The 17,725-nt window shown below is 49.5% G+C and overlaps 6 protein-coding genes across 6 annotated transcripts; 4 read left to right on the top strand and 2 right to left on the bottom strand.

The window, feature by feature from the left end:
- Positions 1–717: 717 nt before the first annotated feature.
- Positions 718–1,449, top strand: CkaCkLH20_13259 (uncharacterized protein; the record flags this gene model as incomplete). The annotated part of the gene is made up of 2 exons (XM_038895969.1): positions 718–1,232; positions 1,284–1,449. The coding sequence occupies 2 exons, from the start codon at positions 718–720 to the stop codon at positions 1,447–1,449; spliced, it is 681 nt and encodes a 226-aa protein (XP_038738732.1).
- A 145-nt stretch (positions 1,450–1,594) lies between these two features.
- Positions 1,595–2,698, bottom strand: CkaCkLH20_13258 (uncharacterized protein; the record flags this gene model as incomplete). The annotated part of the gene is made up of 1 exon (XM_038895968.1): positions 1,595–2,698. The coding sequence occupies one exon, from the start codon at positions 2,696–2,698 to the stop codon at positions 1,595–1,597; it is 1,104 nt and encodes a 367-aa protein (XP_038738731.1).
- A 4,272-nt stretch (positions 2,699–6,970) lies between these two features.
- CkaCkLH20_13257 (nadp-dependent alcohol dehydrogenase) lies at positions 6,971–8,168 on the top strand (the record flags this gene model as incomplete). The annotated part of the gene is made up of 3 exons (XM_038895967.1): positions 6,971–7,160; positions 7,211–7,859; positions 7,922–8,168. The coding sequence occupies 3 exons, from the start codon at positions 6,971–6,973 to the stop codon at positions 8,166–8,168; spliced, it is 1,086 nt and encodes a 361-aa protein (XP_038738730.1).
- Positions 8,169–10,143: 1,975 nt separating this feature from the next.
- CkaCkLH20_13256 (3-oxoacyl-(acyl-carrier-protein) reductase) lies at positions 10,144–10,752 on the bottom strand (the record flags this gene model as incomplete). The annotated part of the gene is made up of 1 exon (XM_038895966.1): positions 10,144–10,752. The coding sequence occupies one exon, from the start codon at positions 10,750–10,752 to the stop codon at positions 10,144–10,146; it is 609 nt and encodes a 202-aa protein (XP_038738729.1).
- A 419-nt stretch (positions 10,753–11,171) lies between these two features.
- CkaCkLH20_13255 (cytochrome p450 monooxygenase) lies at positions 11,172–13,285 on the top strand (the record flags this gene model as incomplete). The annotated part of the gene is made up of 3 exons (XM_038895965.1): positions 11,172–11,280; positions 11,456–12,534; positions 12,584–13,285. The coding sequence occupies 3 exons, from the start codon at positions 11,172–11,174 to the stop codon at positions 13,283–13,285; spliced, it is 1,890 nt and encodes a 629-aa protein (XP_038738728.1).
- A 1,866-nt stretch (positions 13,286–15,151) lies between these two features.
- CkaCkLH20_13254 (uncharacterized protein) lies at positions 15,152–16,360 on the top strand (the record flags this gene model as incomplete). The annotated part of the gene is made up of 1 exon (XM_038895964.1): positions 15,152–16,360. The coding sequence occupies one exon, from the start codon at positions 15,152–15,154 to the stop codon at positions 16,358–16,360; it is 1,209 nt and encodes a 402-aa protein (XP_038738727.1).
- Between the last annotated feature and the right edge of the window lie 1,365 nt (positions 16,361–17,725).

Below are 17,725 nucleotides of genomic sequence, written 5' to 3'. Positions count from 1 at the left end.
TGACTCTTATTTTCTTTCCCCGTTCTAAGTAGATATTGAAATGCGGTGTGCGGTTGAGTGGTCGAGAGACTTACAGAAAGGGTTGCGGGGCAGCATCAACCAACAGCTTTCACCTGCGCTCAGATTTGTTTATCCCATTCTAGGCTTTAGTCGTTCGTAGACATACTCGCCCTGCACAGCAACGTCCATATTGTTTAGTTGCGACGCGGGATTAATCAACTCTCTGATATTTGATCCATGAGTGTGAAATATTACCATTCTTTGAGAGAGATTATGCAAGTTGTTTAAATTGTGCAAAGACGTCAACGCGTGAGACCATCGAAATAGGTTGAAGTCCCGTTGCGGCAAGCGACTGTCTCAACTTTTAGCTTAGACCATCTGATTTCAGTTGACGTCAGACCTACATAAGTGAGAAAACGCCACAGCGTGCAAATGGCCAATCTTGAAGCACTTTCCACATGGTCCCGCCACAAGGAATGCGTTTACTGCATATCTCCCTTCATCAAAAAGTCTAGGGCGTCATGAATCATGATTGCATCTTGCGGCTTCTTCGGGAGTTCGTGCGGACAGTCCGTTGTAGATATATAGTGCTGGCTGTAGAATCATGGACCGGCTTTTATTACAGGGTCCTGACCTTCATTGAGATTGTGCTATGTGAACGAAAAAGCTGCCACCCGACCAAGAACCACACTATCAGCCTGTCAAAGTATACTCATCATGGCATCGCAGCCTTCTCACGTCAATTTCCCAGAGAAGACCTCCGCTACTCCCGGCGAAGAGTTCGAGGTTCGCCAGACGTCAACATCGGAGGACTGGCACCCGGATCCATCCAAGTCACTCCCGCTTTCACCGGCCCGGCAGGCATTGATCGATGACATCATTGCCTTGTATTCCATGAAGCCGACCGTGGAGAGGGTGAAGCGGTACACGCCCGATTGTGTTTACGACGACCAGTTCGTGTACGCCAATGATCGCTACAAGATGGCCGGTCAGTGGTTTGCTTTGCCCAAGCTCTTCAATGCGAGCAAGAATGAGGGGTATGAAATCATCAAGAACGACCGCGACTTGATCCAGTTCAAGAACGAACAGAGCTGGACTTTCAAGCTGTTTCCCAAAACTGCGAGAATCAACGCGCTGGTGAGCCTCAGTTTGGATCCGGGGACTGTGGATAGCGACTTCATTCAAGTCAAGTACCACAAGGATCAGGCGAATGACAAGGATTATAGTCATGAGTAAGTCATCTTAACCCCAATTAGTTCTTACTAACCATCATGATTATCCAGAGGTGTCGGTTTTTCGTTCAAAAAATGGCAAGCTGACAATGTTGCCAAGTATATGAACAGCAAGGAAGTTGAGGTCTTCATCGCGGACAAGGATGCGAGCAAGAATAAAGTCAAAAAGTACGGCACCGGTACTGCAGAGGGGAATGCGCCAACCAAGAACTTTTAATCACAGTCGATGTAAAGGATAAGAAAATATATTTGTTGCACGCATGACTCCGTAAACCTCAGATGACATGGCCATTTCGTCATCCCGTTGAAGCGATTTCGTTCCTCAAAATTTATGGCCGATTTGCTTTCTGATGGTATCTCGGTCAGTAGGTACTCTTGGTTTCGAATTTGACCCCATTAGCTTCGAACGGCTCCTCCAGCTCTCTTCCAACGCTCCTATCCAGACACAAAAGCTTGACGTATCTTAGCTGCGGGAACTCCGTCCGGCACACCTGACTCAGCCGCAAGAACGCTGGTAGAAACAGCTTGACGTCCGTTATTGAAGATCCGATCTCAAGCTCTTGAATTGAGGCAGGCAGCATTTGGACAAAAAGCTCTGCCGACAAGGCTTCCACACTGTCCGGCATCTGTTCCACTACCCGACCGTTGGGCTGAGTGACGTAAGTCCGAGGCGGCGCGCTGCGCTGGGCGATGATACATGCCGCGTCCAGCCGGAGTACCTCCAAACTCCCCAAATCCTTTAATGATGCCAACATGTCGTCATCCCCGAGATCTTCGAATTGGGTTGTGTCGGTCATGTAAAGCTGAAGAAACTTCAACTTCGGGGTGTAGCTCAGGATTGCCTCTTGTATTTCCCGCGGGAAGGCCGGGGTGTCGTATGAAACGCAAGCGTCGCCAACTGAATAACACAGTTTCTCAAGGTTAGGCAGTTGTTCCAAGAGCAGTGCGAAACAATCGGCCTGTAGAACGCTGTTGACGAGATCGACCTCTGTCACGTTTGGGAGCCATAAGTCGGGCTCGACTTCGACCAAGGCACAAGCATACAATGACGTAATGTTTGGAGCGGCGATGAAGATATCTTTGGCATCGCCAAGTCCGAAGCCATTTTCAGTGTCCCAATGTGTGAGAGACAGAGTTGTCAACCTCGGCAGCGAATAAGGAGGAGAGAAAGGCACAGGATTGGTCTCTTCGAACCAGGTGACTGAGATGCACAGGGCTTCGAGGTTGGTGCACTTGCCAACAACTAGGCTTAAGTAGGTAGGCGTTCTTTGGTCCTCGTCATTTTCGTCCCCTGCCTCCTCGCTCTCCGAATTTTGGAAACGTTCAAGTTGTCCTTCAGCTTCCTTGAATAGTGCAATGTCGTCGGCCGACTCGATATGGGGCTCGTAGCCTTCTCCGAGATGGATGGACCTAACGTGCTGAGCAAGGTCTGGTCGGAACCTGAAGAGTGTTCTGGCGAAGCCCATGACGTTCTTGTTGTTGTGGAAGTCGTGATACAGGACCGGACTGGCAATGGAGTTCAGCAATTTGCTGGCCCTGCAGAGGTTGGCTAGTGCGATGCGTCGGTCGGGTTCCCTGGTAGAGACTGGACAAGCACCATTGCAGTATGTGCGAGAAATACCTTCATCTAAGGGCGCAGGATGACAATGGGGACATAGAAACTTGACTATATCCTCAATGATACACACAGGGAGCCTGAGAATTGGGAACATGATTGGAGGATGACAGACTTTTTCTGAAAAATGGTGAAGAGAATTGAAGATGAATAAAGATGAATGAAGATGAATGAAGATGGATGAAGAATTGCACTCAACCAAACAGGAGTCACTCGCTTTTTCAATGACGGGAAGGCGTCAGGCAGCAGCTCAGGGGTTTTGGTTGTGTTGGGGAAGTTCACGAGAGCTAGGCCGGTGCGAGCCTGTGTTGGAGTGTTTCGGCTGGTTACTCACCCAATCAGCATGGTCAACGAAATCATGCAGCATCCGCCCCTGGTAAGGTCATTATGTCTCGTATCTCGTATTTGTGCTATGTTCCTGCCTATTGCGAGGGAAAAGTCTAGACAAATATGGAGGAGAGGAAAAATAAAGCGTAATACTATCAACGTGACATGATGCGGCTCGGTAATTCTGTGCAATACATTCCATGTTGTTTCCTTAGGTTCGATGCCCATTTCAATTATATGATACTACTCCACCAAGATGAATTCCATTCTCTGTTTACATTCGGGACTTATGCACATCAGGAAGGCGCACAAATTAATCGCTGGGTTTTCCTGATTTGCTGGCGCGTCTCTGCCTAAAATGCGGCACAGCGGTTCGAGTATGTTCGTTGGGGCTGCATGATGCTTCCCAGACAGGAAACATCAGTGGTTGTGAAAAGGCATCCTAATTGCAGTCAACAACTCATTCACACACGCAATGCAAGATTACACTGGGGGCATTCTTATTCGTGAATTGATTGTACCGCGCTGGTTTGACGTGAATTGGCCTGTATTCAGTATGTCTATTGGGCTTGTCACTTACGTTTGTCGATATTCTTGAGCTTTTCCGACTACTGAAACAATATTTTTGCTTACGCCTTGTGCTAAACGGCGAGAAATAGATCTATCGCAGCACATGTATCCCAAGAATGCTCATGGCCGAGATACTGTATCATCACAGCCTGTAATTAGACATCACACATATACTCTTTTGTGTTACAGCGAGGACAGTACTGGATCCGTTGAAGAGAGCGGATGTATGGATGGTCAATGTTTGACGACTGGAGTATACTTATTGGACTGCAGCGGCAATCTATTTACCTCCCCGACAAACGTTAGTTTCATCAATTATATTAAGTCATAACCGCAATCCGGTCTTCCTCGGTGTGGTATCATTTGCCAACCCGTTTCTCTATGGTATCACTAATCGTCCAAATCTGAGGCTCTGCCGTATCTTCGTAGATCATTGAGTGTGGTCGTTCCGAAGTCAAAATCCTTGAATTGTTCTTCCAGCGTACGATGTGCTGCTCGTGGTGGTCTAGTCGGCTGGCCATTCATTTCATGCGCCTCACCGATCTGAATGGTAAGAGTACCCTCCGTGCTAGGCTCTGACCTTTTATCTTTTCTGCCAAAATTGTTCTCAAATCGTTCTCCGGAACGTCGATAGTGAAACAAGGGTCGTAGTGTTGGCAGGCAGCAACATATGACAGCACTGTTCGAACTTGTCAGTACGAATCCTTTGAGATCGTGTATGCACGTCGCAGCATGTTGCATACCAGTACGCCTCCAGGCCAGTCCAAATCATGAGATCGACAGTTCCCCAGGTAGGGTCCTTGTAGTCAAATGTTGTTACTTTTACCAGCCGTATGATTGTTATGAAACAGTTGCTACGCATTTACTTCCGTTAGCCTAAGATCGATCCCACGCTTTTCTGGAAACGCTTTGGTTCAACTCACAAACCGCCGAAGACGAACGAAATCAGAAGAAGCATCTTCTTATACCATGACATTCGTAGCTGCGCAGCGTACGGCATTGGTAAAAGGATGAGCACAAAGTCGGTAACGATACTGCCAACGGCTATACTGATGTATAACTTGGATATGTCAATGCAATTTTTGTGCGTCGTCCAAAAGTTTGAGACTGGGTTGCAGGCCAAGATAAGAGGCAGAGTCTAGCAACTTATTAGATTGGAATTGCATGGAACTGTAGCGTACCGAAGCGTGTCTCGGAAGCGGGCCATGACTCCGGAAGCAAAGAGTGAACTTACGGCGTAAATTGCCCACGCTACAATGAAGGCCATCAATCCGTGTAAGTAGTAGCGGGCGTTGAATAGTCCGAAAATCCGGTGGTAGAGTACGACGAGAGAGAGCCTTGCACATGCAAGGCCGAAAGGGTAAAGGATCTCGTTCGCAAATATTGTCTTATAGAAGTTGACAATATTGTTCGCATCCTCTTCCTGAACGACAACCTCATGTCTGCCAAGGCCGAAGCGCAGCCAAAGCATCGTGCCGGTGAACACTCCGATGATGAAAACCTTTATCGCGATAGTTAGGAATCGTACTGAACAACATAGCGCCGACTATGGCGCAAATGGCCACCATCTTGAACTTGTCACAAGCCAGAGAAGACCTACTAGGCTTGCAATTGCCAAACCGTCATCCCACGTGAATCTCCTCCCTGAAACCCTTGCCGCAGCAAGCCTGGCTAGGACCGATACAATCGACATGGTAAAGAAGAGGACATGGACCGTATAAACCTCGTCGGCGCGACTCTCAGCCCTAAAGGCTGCAGTTTCCTCCTGGGTCATGGAAGACATGCCTTGGTCGTGTCCAGTGACCGATGAAGGCAGTTGATTGACGGAACGGTCCGGTCACCATGAGGAATGTCGTCGGGAGCGAAATCGGTGATCAGGCAGTCGGCCCAAGGCACAAGACAAGACACCCGAGACTCACCTGGCAGGATGTGCGCCATCTTTTAGAGGCGGTAAATCCATCCCGAAACAAAAGAAAAATAGGTGATTGATGCTGGGAGTAGGGGCAGAGTTTGGGCTAAGGCATGAATTCCTACGCGAAGTGAACTCTGAAGGGGTGACCATCCTGGGAAAGCGTAAAAGATAACAAATACCATGATTCATGAACGGCTGGTTTTAACACAGCCGTCAGGATAGTCGGCCTGCTCGCGTACGCACGCGTTATCATCACGTTAGTCTGGTTTTGCCGAGCCATTCGGGAAAGTAGCCTGATGTCCTAGCTTTCTTCCCGACGGGAAGGTTTCAGGCGACGAGGTGTGGCCGAGGGTCCACCCTGCTGATTCTGAGGGGTCGACCAGAAGGTTACCACTTCTAGGTACAGTTGTGTTTATCACTCCTAGATCACGACTCATATCATGAGCATCTGGAGTTGTGAATCAAATTCCTGGCATTGTGAAGTTGTCAAGTGTAGCCATACATAGACGGATGAGACGATCATACATACGACACAGTCGCGAAGACTATTTCCCATCAATAGACAGAATCTCACTTCAAACAGCTTCTTCTGGAGAAAGAAGGTTTTGTAAGTATCAGAAGTGAGGGATACCAGTTGATTTCTCTGCGTGGAGTCGTCCTTCAACTTGCTTCCATGGCCTAGCGACATTGGGTGAACTGCAGTACTTTGAGTGCGGAGTAAGGTCCAATCAACAAGAGCTCTTAGTTTTTTTGAGCCAATAGCGAATTTTGTGGTTGATATATAGTGGAGATGATTGGAGAATAGTGGGGTCACGTTGTACTCCTTCGGTCCATTTCCAGGTTACTAGGTACCTAGTTACCTAGTGCAGTCCGGTTGTACTCCACAGCGACGGGGTGCCAGGCTCTTGGGAATTGCTTCCTGGTGTGCTCTGCACCCACAATGCACAAAAATACGCTCCAACAACTTTCGAATGCGCTTGGATGGGGACTCCATGCCGATCCCGTTGAATATCGATATTTCGCCAATATTTCACCGACTATGAATTGCATGATGAACTTGCTACAATGAACCTCGGCACAGTCTGGTGTCTTCTCCACAGCCCCCTGTCTATGTCAGCCAGTCGCAGTTGGGAGTTTCCAACACTCATTGATGCCTCGAAACTGGAACCCCGCACGGAAACTAAAACGGCTCGACGATCGGTTGAGCCCCCGGCTACAAGTTACTACATAAACTAACGCATCCTCCAAGGCTTTCAGCCTTGGTAGAATATCGCAACCCCCAACTCCAGGATTTTGAGCTCTTGTCAACTCAACATGACGACCGATTACAAGTTCGAGGGCTGGCTTGGCCACAGCCCGGAGGCTGCAAACGGCAAGATGGAATGGGGAGCGTTCGAACCCAAGATTTGGACTGAGAACGATGTTGACATTCAAATTTCTCACTGTGGCATCTGTGGATCAGATTTGCACACTCTTCGCTCCGGTTGGGGCAAGACCGACTACCGTGCGTCTCCATGTTTTCCTCTCGGGATCTCACTCTAAAACCCCCTCCAGCGTGCTGCGTCGGTCACGAGATTGTTGGCAAAGCTGTTCGTGTCGGCTCAAACGTCCAGCATATCCGCATCGGTGATCGCGTTGGCGTCGGTGCCCAAGCCAGGAGTTGCCTGCAACCCGACTGCCCGGATTGCTCTCGTGGTGCAGAAAACGCCTGTGTTCGCGAGCGCGTTGACACTTACGGCTCATTTTACCCCCAAGGTGAAGGGAAATCCATGGGCGGTTACGGGGATTATAATCGGACGAACGGCCGCTTCGTCATCAAAATCCCAGACGGATTGTCTTCCGAGTCCGCAGCCCCAATGCTTTGTGGCGGAATCACAGTATATGCTCCGCTGAAAAATAACGAGTGTGGGCCTGGGAAGTCCGTTGGCATCATCGGGCTCGGCGGGCTGGGCCATTTTGGAGTGCTCTTCGCCAAGGCGCTCGGTGCGGATCGCGTGGTGGGCATTTCGAGACGTCGGGCCAAGGAAGGCGACGCGCTTGCCCTTGGGGCGGATGAGTACATTGCCACTGTTGACGATGAGAAATGGGCAAGAAAGTATCGGCGAAGCCTGGATCTCATCATCTGCACGGTTTCGAATTCAGACATGCCGCTGCAGCAATATCTGAGCCTTCTAAAGTGGGGAGGATCCTTTATTCAAGTTGGGTAAGTAACGTCACTGAAACATAACAGTTTCTTCGATTGGGTGGGTGATTAACTGCAGTCAGGGCACCCGATGGCGGCAAATTGCCAGATATCAGTGCATTCACCCTGATTATCAACAATATCAAGGTTGGTGGCAGCAACATCGGGTCTGTCAACGAAATTCAGGAGATGCTCGACTTTGCGGTGGAAAAAAACGTCAAGCCATGGGTCCAGACGAGATCCATGGCAGACGCAAACCAAGCAGTGGTAGACATGGAGGACGGTAAAGCACGATACAGATACGTTCTGGTCAATGAGAAGCACGTGTAGACTGCGCGCGTCGCAAAGACACTGGCTTAGAGAGAAAATAGACAATTTCACCGTGTGATGGCCCAAAACTAATAGTCGGAGTTTATGAATGGTGGCTTCAGACAAACATGTCGACGACGCAACCGGTCTGATCTAGGCTTTTGACACCAGCATCCCTGTTTCTCCAACAAGTCGCTCTACGCATGATTCGTTCGGTTTGATCCGCTGCAGCCCCAAATGCAACTCGCTGACACTGACAGGGATCTTGCACACTTGATTTACATGGGTCAACGGTCTGTTTGGCAGGGACAACGTCTGCCTGTCAGCCAGTCGCATGAATAAATATCTGGAACCAAGCTTCCGTCTTGATACGCATTGGTCGGGACGGTCACCACTGCAAGAATGGAACCAACGTCAAATGAGCTCAGCCAGGCAATTATCCTGGCTCCTATGCGGGAGAGAGAGGAGATTCGCTCACCGGGAGAAGACTGGACTGGCGTCACGAGCACGTTAGAAAGAAGGAAACTGCAAAACAGGCTAAATCAAAGAGCTGCTCGTAAGTTCAATGTTCGAAAGATTGACAGGGGTTGTTGAGTTAACAAGATCAGGAAGGAGGAAGAAATTTCTCTTAATGTCTGAGTGGCCCTTGGTTGACCAAGCTGCGGATATTGTCTCCATTAGAAGTCAGGCCGCATCCGATGAGAAAGATGGTGACTTGGACAGCTTTATCACCGCTGGGCTAGCCCAGACGATTCGTCGATTTGCCAACGAGACCTACCTTCGTTCTCTCCGTCGATCGCCAAGCCTTGAGCATCTCCCGACCGTCATACATGTTAATGTCCTTAACGCTTTGGCTGGGAACTCGCATGCTCTGGGTCTATCTCACCTTTGGCTTTTTTGCGATGCGATATCGCCAATATGTCAAGCTGGCCCACTTCTGGGTCCTTCTTTTCAAGGGCTGGTATCTTGCCCCAATAATCTTCAACCAACGAAGCTTCAGCTAGAGAATGAGCATCACCCCTGGATTGATCTCCTTCCCATTCCTCAATTGCGAGATAATGTCATCCGCGGTTGTGTCATCACTCAGCGTTTTGACGAGGATGAGTTATGGTACGACCTGGTGGAGATGAAGAGTGCCGAACGGAGCGACGGTTCTGGAGAGAGCCACAGCCCATCACTACTTATGTGGGGGAGGAATCCGTGGGATGTAAACGGATGGGAGGCAACTGGGGCATTCTTAAGAAAATGGGGTTTCCTTCTCGAGGGGTGCGAGCAGGTCTTGGAGTCGACGAATCATTGGCGCATCAAGAGGGGAGAAAAGAAGATACGTATGACCTGGCGACAGGAGCATTGGTTATGAGATAAGGCCGCTGCTTATTGAGTTTGACCAGTTGAGTTACTGACCTGTTGTGAGTACCTTGCCTTGACTCTACCTTCTCGGAACTTTTCCGTGTCAATATATTACGCAGCTGCTCACACAAAGGTAATGCAAGTTCAATAGAACGAAGTGTTACTACACAGTAATCCAAAGATATCACTGCCGAGTAGCTTCTATTTTTCGTCGAATTCTCCTTAGGTTCTTGACGGGAAAGGCTTTGACAAGGCGGCTCGACAGTCTACCAAAACACTTGTGGAATGGAATTAACCAAATACAAAACTCCCAATCACAAGAACATTCAAACTTCCTCAACAAAGTCTGGTTCGTTCTATATAAGCCTGGTTTTCTTCACTACCGAGATGGAAACACGCAGCCGCCACCGTTTCGCGCAATCTTCTAGCAACAAAGTCCACCGTCCACAACAATGGCCGCCCCTGATATGTAACTGGAATCTTTTCCAAGTAGAAACCCAACCACCGCTGCTACTTCCTCTGGCTGACCCATGCGAGCAATAGGTGGTATAACCTCATGAATAGCACTTTGCTCCCCCTCTGCAGGTTGCATCATCGGCGTGTCAATCGCTCCCCTGTTTCTCCGTGGTTAACATTGAATACATGCTTAAAGCTGTGGGAAATGAAACACGAACGGATTGATGCAGTTGACACGGATATTTCTGGCTCCATACTCCCGTGCCGCGTTTCTCGTCAGCCCAAGGACGGCATGCTTACTAGCGACATAGGCGGAGCCCCCGGGAGAAGGGGAGCTTCGAAGCCCAAGAACACTGGAGGTGTTGACAATCGATCCTCCATCAACAATGTGTCGAAGCTCCTCCCGCATGCAATACATTGTTCCCGACAGGTTGATATCGAGAACACCCTGCCACTCCGCATCAGTTTCTTCTTCAAGGCGGGTTTGACTAGAGCCTCCTATCCCAGCAATGTTGGCTGCTCCATCGATACGTCCAAATTCCTGGGCGGTGCCCTGAATCCAGTCTCGGACTTGATCGGACTTGGAGACGTCGACGACGGTAGCTTTTATGACTACGTCAGGGTTTAATGCCGACAGCTCTTCGGTGAGCCGTAACAAAGCATCAGCCTGAATATCAGAAATCGCCAGCGACGCGCCGCGGGAGGCCAAGTAAACCGTGACAGCACGACCGATGCCGCTTGCAGCGCCAGTCACAGCGATCACCTTATTGGCAAAGTTGTTGGATGAAAACGAAGTCATGACTTTGTTACTGGAGAAGGGACGAAGGTATTGTTGCAGAGTATAGGAAAAGAGTTGTTTTTAAGCAAAGTTGAGCTCTGAACTGTTGGGGATTCATGTATTTTATATCCAACGGGCCCTCACTTACTGGAATAGATGCCAAATTCGACTTGATCCCGACGCCGTTCCTCTCTGTCTAAGAAGCTTTCCCTCAACAGGCCATTTTACCGCCCTGGCCTCGTCTCTTTACTCTCGGGGTAAATAGCACAATGGAATTTCGAAAAACGCGGCAAACCATCCGGGAACAGACTTCACGATTTTTTGCCAAGATATCCATGGTGAATTGATTGATCCGTCGGACCTTGCATAGAGTCCATGTCCGACTACACTGGGAGGATGATTGCCCGTTTTGGTAGCTTTGGCGCAAAATCATGTTGCAGATGATCACTGCATCCACAAGCTCACGGAGATATCCTACCGACCTCCCGACGGACTCTGCAACGGAAAAGACGGAGAAAACCCACAGCCTGCTGTTCGTCAACTACGTACGTACGAAGAATCGGGCTCCGCGGCGCCGTGGGTACAGCACAGACAACGGCTGGGTCTTCCGGCCTCCGCGGACACGGATCTGTGAAATGGCCTTCAATGCCACAAACCATTAAAACCCTTAAAAGACGATGGATTTTCATTCCTAGTGTCCATATTCAATTTTGACATCATCCAGTCAGCGCTGCTATTGTCATTGGTATGAAAAACTTCGTAGTGATGGATTCTCAGGGTCATCTGAGCACCTTGGTTTCAGCTGTCACAGCTTTGTCAATCTTTCTTTACGCACTTTATCAATACCTTCTTCCCAAACCGATTCCCGGAGTTCCTTATAATGAAGAAGCGACCAAGTCCCTCTTCGGCGATGTCCCCCGCCTCCAAAAGGAATCTCAAAACAACATCTTTGGATGGATGATCGACCAAGCACGGAAGCACGGAAGCCCCGTCTTCCAATTCTTCATTGAGCCGTTTCAGAAGCCCTCCGTCTTGATAACGGACTTCCGTGAAGGCCAAGATATTCTCATGAGACGCAAGGAGTTCGACCGCTCCGACTTCAGCATCGCCGTACTGGGTGGCGAAGCGCCCACGTTCCACATCAACCTCAAGACGGGAACAGAATGGAAGGCTCATCGACGCTTGCTGCAAGATCTAATGACACCCAAGTTTCTTCACGACGTCGCAGCCCCAAACATCTACAAAAGCGCCGCTCGTATCTTGGATCTTTGGAAGATCAAGGTTGAGATTGCTCCCGAAAAGCCCTTCAGCGCGGAGAAGGACATCTTCTACGCCGCCCTGGATGCGGTTTTCGACTTTGGCTTCGGAAACGCAGTTCAAGATAGGGCGCTCATCCCTCAAATTGAGAAGCTCACAGAAATGAGCGATAAGGAGCTCCGTCGACTTGGCAAGACCGCCGCCAAAGAAGGTTTCGCAGACTTTCCAACGGCACCTATTTATCCACCCTTCGAAGCGACATTGGAGTCAGTCGAGAACGTCGGTGGTGTGGCCGCTAGCGGTTTCCCCAACCTTGCTTGGTGGTTGGTTGGCCTGAAGCCGAGTGTGAAAAGAATGAGGAGCGTTAGAAACGACTTTTTGAGGGACCAGGTCCTTAAAGCCGTTGAACGATACGAGAATCAGGGCCTTGATGGTAACGATGCATACGTCAAGTCGGCTATTGACCTAATGGTGCAAAGGGAGGCTACCTTTGCGAAGAAGGATGAAAGGCAACCAGTATTCTGGTGTGAGACGATGAAAGACGAGGTAGAGTCTATTCTCATCGTATCGAAGACATTGCTGACCAATTCATCAGACACTCGGTTTCATTGTCGCTGGACACGACACAACAAGTACTACTCTCTGCTGGGGTGTCAAATTTCTCACAGATAATACAGCCTGCCAAAGTAGACTGCGCGAGAGCCTTCGTAGCGTGCATACATCAGCCATTTCCGAGGCTCGGCCCCCTTCTCACGATGAGATTACTCGTTCAAGCATTCCGTACTTAGAAGCCGTTGTCGAGGAGATGCTTCGACTTGCGCACACAGCAATAGTCCAAGATCGCCAATGCCAAGAAGACACCTTCATATTGGGACATCGCATTCCCAAAGGCACCACTGTTTTCATAGCCAATAAGGGGCCAAGCTTCACAGAACCAGGGTTCAATATTAACGAGAAGCTGCGCAGTCCGTCATGTCAGGCGGCGGCGGACCAGCGCTGCCTTCGAGCCTGGGAGAATGAGAACATGGACAAGTTCTGGCCAGAGAGATGGCTGGTCAAGAACGAAAAGGGGGAAGACGTGTTCAATGCGGCTGCCGGCCCTACCATTCCGTTCGGTCTCGGTCTCAGAGGATGCTTCGGCCGCAAGCTGGCGTACATGGAGTTAAAGTTGCTGACAACCTTGATGGTGTGGACTTTCGAGTTCTTGCCCTGTCCTTCAAGCTTGTCGAGTTATGAGGATGTCGAGACTTTAACGCGGAAGCCAAAGCAATGCTTCATCAAATTGCAGGTTCTCTGAGGATAGTTCAATGAGAAAATTTAGTCAGTTGGTGTAATGTGCCTTCTCATTTTCTGCATTGTATGTAGTGTCATGCTCATAGTTTTTGTGGCTGCATTGAGGCCGCAATCATTGACGACTTCACTCAGCAGATACATACCTAGAAAGATAACGCAACGTCTTCCCAAAGTTGTGGCGAGTAATACCTGAGAAACAGAGGGAAGTGACAAAGGCATGACCGTTGAGAGGACGGCTGTAAGTTTCATCAGGCATATGCAGCGATGAAGCCAGAAAGAGCGTCGTGTCAAGAGGTATTTGTTTCTGGGGAGAGACAGCTATTCTATAAGGAAGAGAATGAGAAGGAATGAGTTTCAAAACTGTAACGAAGACAGGACCCGCATTGTGGTTCGTTTGCGACTCGCTCACCATTGGTCTCCATTACGTTGATGTCACCCAGCAACCTCGGCCCACCGCAAGTTCCCATCAGCTATTCAGAGCTTATCCCCGATGGCACAATTGGCTAGCGCGTCAGACTGTTAATCTGGAGGTTGGTGGTTCGAGCCCACCTCGGGGAGATTCAGTGGTTAGATTCCACTTGGGATTATTTTTTTTGCGCTGCGGCTACTTAATTTTATACCGCCCGCTATAGTAAAGATTGTTTCTGAGTAATTCATCCTCAACGGAGTGCTTGGGTGGGGATTCGATCCTGAATTGCAAGTATAGAAATTTTATTGGTGGTATGTCAATGTGACGGCAGGAACTAGGGGCTAAGTTGGCTACAATATTTAAGTGCCCTATCATCATTAAATCAACGTGCTAGCAAGAGAGCGTAGAGATTAACCGAGGCAACTAGTCATGTTCTATAATAACACTTGATCTGACTCTCTCAATCCAGTATAAGCTAGGTCTAATTGTGGAACAGACGCAATGGATGGAAGGTCAAATGATGTTGGTTATTATAAGCATACCGAGCTGCGCTCTGTGCTGCTTCTATAGCCGCGTACATAATGCAGTACAAGGCCGAGAATCATGACGGTGATTTGACACATTGCTGGCGTACATTTCAATAGACGTTGGGGAGAACTTTGTTGTCTTCTCTCTTGGCGTGCTCTTGGGTTGGTCAGGCTGAAGTATAGCTGGTTGGTAAAGAAGCACTCCGGGGAGTTATCATTAATATCTGCATGTAGCAACTGCTCGCGAGTACTCAGTGTCTGCTTCCTGGATTCTTCCGGTAAAAGTGAATAGTAGTTTCAAATTGGGAAAGAATCCATGGGAGCTGGCAAAAGACGGATTGGGTTTTAGGCAGGTGCAATATGTAATTTATTCTCAGTCTCGGACGAGTTTAATAAGAAGGATTTTTGCAACCTAAGATTTCTCCCAATCTTTTTAGGAAAAAAAAAAACACTTTCGAAGGAAAACGCAACTGCCACATGTTTGCATCTCGGAGCGACCTCCTTCCTCGGCCTCGACTGGCCATTCCTTCCCCAATAGAACTTCTACTCTAGCAATACCAACTCCAGCCTCCTAAGGTACTACATTTAACACAATCTCTTTCCGTCTATTTCTCTGACTTTTCACCGTTCATCACCGTTGATCTCGGTCTTTTATCTGTTCGTCTCACCTCCCTCCTACCTTCTAGAAAATCTATTCCGTGTACTGGTGAGCGACGGAACTTGCCTCAGAAAACAAGCCACTGAGTTACTACAACGACCGCCTCAGCCAAAGTTGAACTAAACCCCCCATTTTCGAGCATCTCACCGACACTACGGGTATCTCTCGGCTATAGCTCCCTCACTTATCTTCGGCGAAAGAACTTCACAACTTGTCTGGCCCTTCTTTTGTCGTGTCCTCCGGTCAAATCACTGCTACAAACCACCAAGGCCAACAATGATTCAAGCAAAGATGGCAGCAAAGTATCAATCAGCCTTACAGCCATTCCACATCGATCAACAGAGAGAGTGGATGGTTTTCGCAGTCCGCCTCTTCAACGCTGACACATTGGATCTTGTGATGGACGAGGAAGAGAAGCTGCAGGCTTTGAGTCTGCTTGCAGAGCAAATCATATTTGGAATGGAGTCGAAAAGACCTATCAGCAGTAACAGGATCGTGGTCCAAGCTCGCGATATGTGCGATGGCAAGAGGTCGTTCAACGCATTCACTATGCACACGGCATTGCTGAGATACCAGCTTCAGCCCCCGAGAGCTTGGTACCAAAGTCGCGATATGCGACAGTGCCTAGCAGAGCTTCTGTATCTCGACAACTGCTCCAAGGGCACGGACTGCTACGCTGAGGACAAGCTGCTGGATATCAGCCCTGTGCCGATCCCTCCAGGAATGATCTTGCGGTCTCGAGAAAACGAGAATCCCATCGATCCACAATCGTTTCTCGTCACCCAGTCCAAGTCCGCTTGCGAATTCCCGTCGCCAACACCGCCGAAACCGCCGAGAAATGCTGGCATTACGGCCGATGAAAAGAAGAAACGCCTCAGCCTATGGGCACAATCTCCAAGCAATGACACATCTGCAGACTTTGGGAAGTATACAAGCACAAGCTCAAGCGACAGGAACCGAGACTCGGCATCGAACAGCAGCCCCATCCTTCAGACGCGTTTGCCTGTGCAGAAGAGCCTCGATCGTATCGGCGAAAGCAAGATCATTGATATGCGAAAGACAACATCAATGCTGGACAAGATTGCCAAGTTTGATGCCCAATGTGTTCGCGAGCTTGCACTCAACGCATTCCTCGCCGACCTCAGAGGTGCGGGTTGGATCGACCTGGAAAAATCGGCAAAAGAAGTTGTGACAAACGCTGACTGCGACCTGCGGATCTTCCTGGCTGAGCGAATGAAAGAGCAACTCGACTTGCGCCTCAAAGGTCCCCCCAAAGACCGCCCCCAGAGCGTATTTGGATCCGTCTCACAGTTGGGAGCAAGAACCTTCGGGCAGATTCCGATTGAGAACAGACTCGGAGCTGTGTCGAGTCCCAGCTTCGGCTCTGTGAAAGTTGAGTCAGATAAGGAAGCTCCAGTCAAGCTTGAGTTTTCTTTCCCGGCTTTGGGTTGGCGGGAAAAGACTGACACGCAGTTTGAGGATTAAGTCAACTCGTTTACGGAGTGCGAGGAGCAGGATGGCGCTCAGTGCTGGATCAGGGCCGGGCAGTAGACCAGCTTCATGGCCTCGGGTTGGTGGGTTGGCGGGTTGGTTCGAGCTAAACCGCGACATGATTAATTCAACAGGAGAGGTTTACACCGTAGCATCTTCATAGAATCGGCAAACGGGGGTTGCTTACCTCGTAATCGGGCTGGACGGCGGGTGGAACACATGAGACAGGGTACGTAATGTACGTGGTTTGTCTTCCCAGCAGCTAAAGCAGTATGGGAGTCTCCGAACGCCTCAAGCATGGCTCGTTAGGAGTCTCCGATATCCAGACATGAAATTAAAGGGCAATGGGCTGGATGGAATACAAAGAACATACGATCATTCCTCCCGTTTGTCAAGCTTGTGTTTGTCAAGCTTACCAACTACGCAGTCGCAATTTCTTGAGGCTGAACCTGACTCGAAGTGGCTAATACACCTGCAGTCCGATGCCTTCATTCCTCTGTTCTCGTGCTCTCTTTACGCCCTCAATATCCCGAGTCGCTTGACAGAGGCAGTAGGCACTGTGATCTTGGATTCGGGACACGGAAGACTCCCTGGGCTATCATTGCGAGCTCTGCCTTTGGAAACAAGTGCTATACGTAGCTACTCGCTCTTTTCTCCCTCTTGGAGAGAAAGAGAAATAAGTAGGATGTGAGCAAGCTGTTCAACCACGAGAACGGAGGGTGGCGTTTCTCACCGAGGCTTACCGAGACTTACCGAGACTTACCGAAACTTACCGGGGCTTACCGGGGCTTACCGGGAAGATTAGTAATCACAGCTTCCCCGCTTCGTCAGTTTTCCAGGTTAATTACCTTACCGCCAGACGCGGTACCTTACCGCCAGACGCGGAGCTTCTCGCTGTCGCCCTTCCACGTTCACGCCTACTAGGCCAGCGCTCGAATCATTGGCTTCCACATCGCGGACGACGCTGTAACTTCGCCTGACTGGTACCAATCGTCTTGTCCTCGGCCTGGTCACAGAGCGCGTCTCTGGGCGGTACCCAGCGTGTTCAACTTCCCCCCTCGCGTCTTCGAGGTCGTTGCTCTGTTTGGTACAGCTGCTAACCACGTCTCAAATGATTTAGTTGTCTGTTACGAAGTGCGCCGAGTGCTATGTCCTCATCGACCGAGACCTGGCTGGGAAAGACCGCGTCCCACTGTGAACGACATCCGAATCTCGATCTCGAGCCGAGCCCACCAATGCGACGCAACATCCAATATCTATTCCTAAGCGCAACTCCTGCAGCTTCCGTGACATTCACCACCATAACTGCCGACAACATATCGAGACCGCCTTGATGTGTTACAAGAAGTCACTGCACAT

Source organism: Colletotrichum karsti, assembly GCF_011947395.1.
Source record: "Colletotrichum karsti strain CkLH20 chromosome Unknown Scaffold80, whole genome shotgun sequence".
NCBI classification, from domain to species: Eukaryota; Fungi; Ascomycota; class Sordariomycetes; order Glomerellales; family Glomerellaceae; genus Colletotrichum; species Colletotrichum karsti.
Note: the sequence above shows the minus strand (reverse complement) of the source record. Positions and strands in the feature narration are given on the sequence as shown.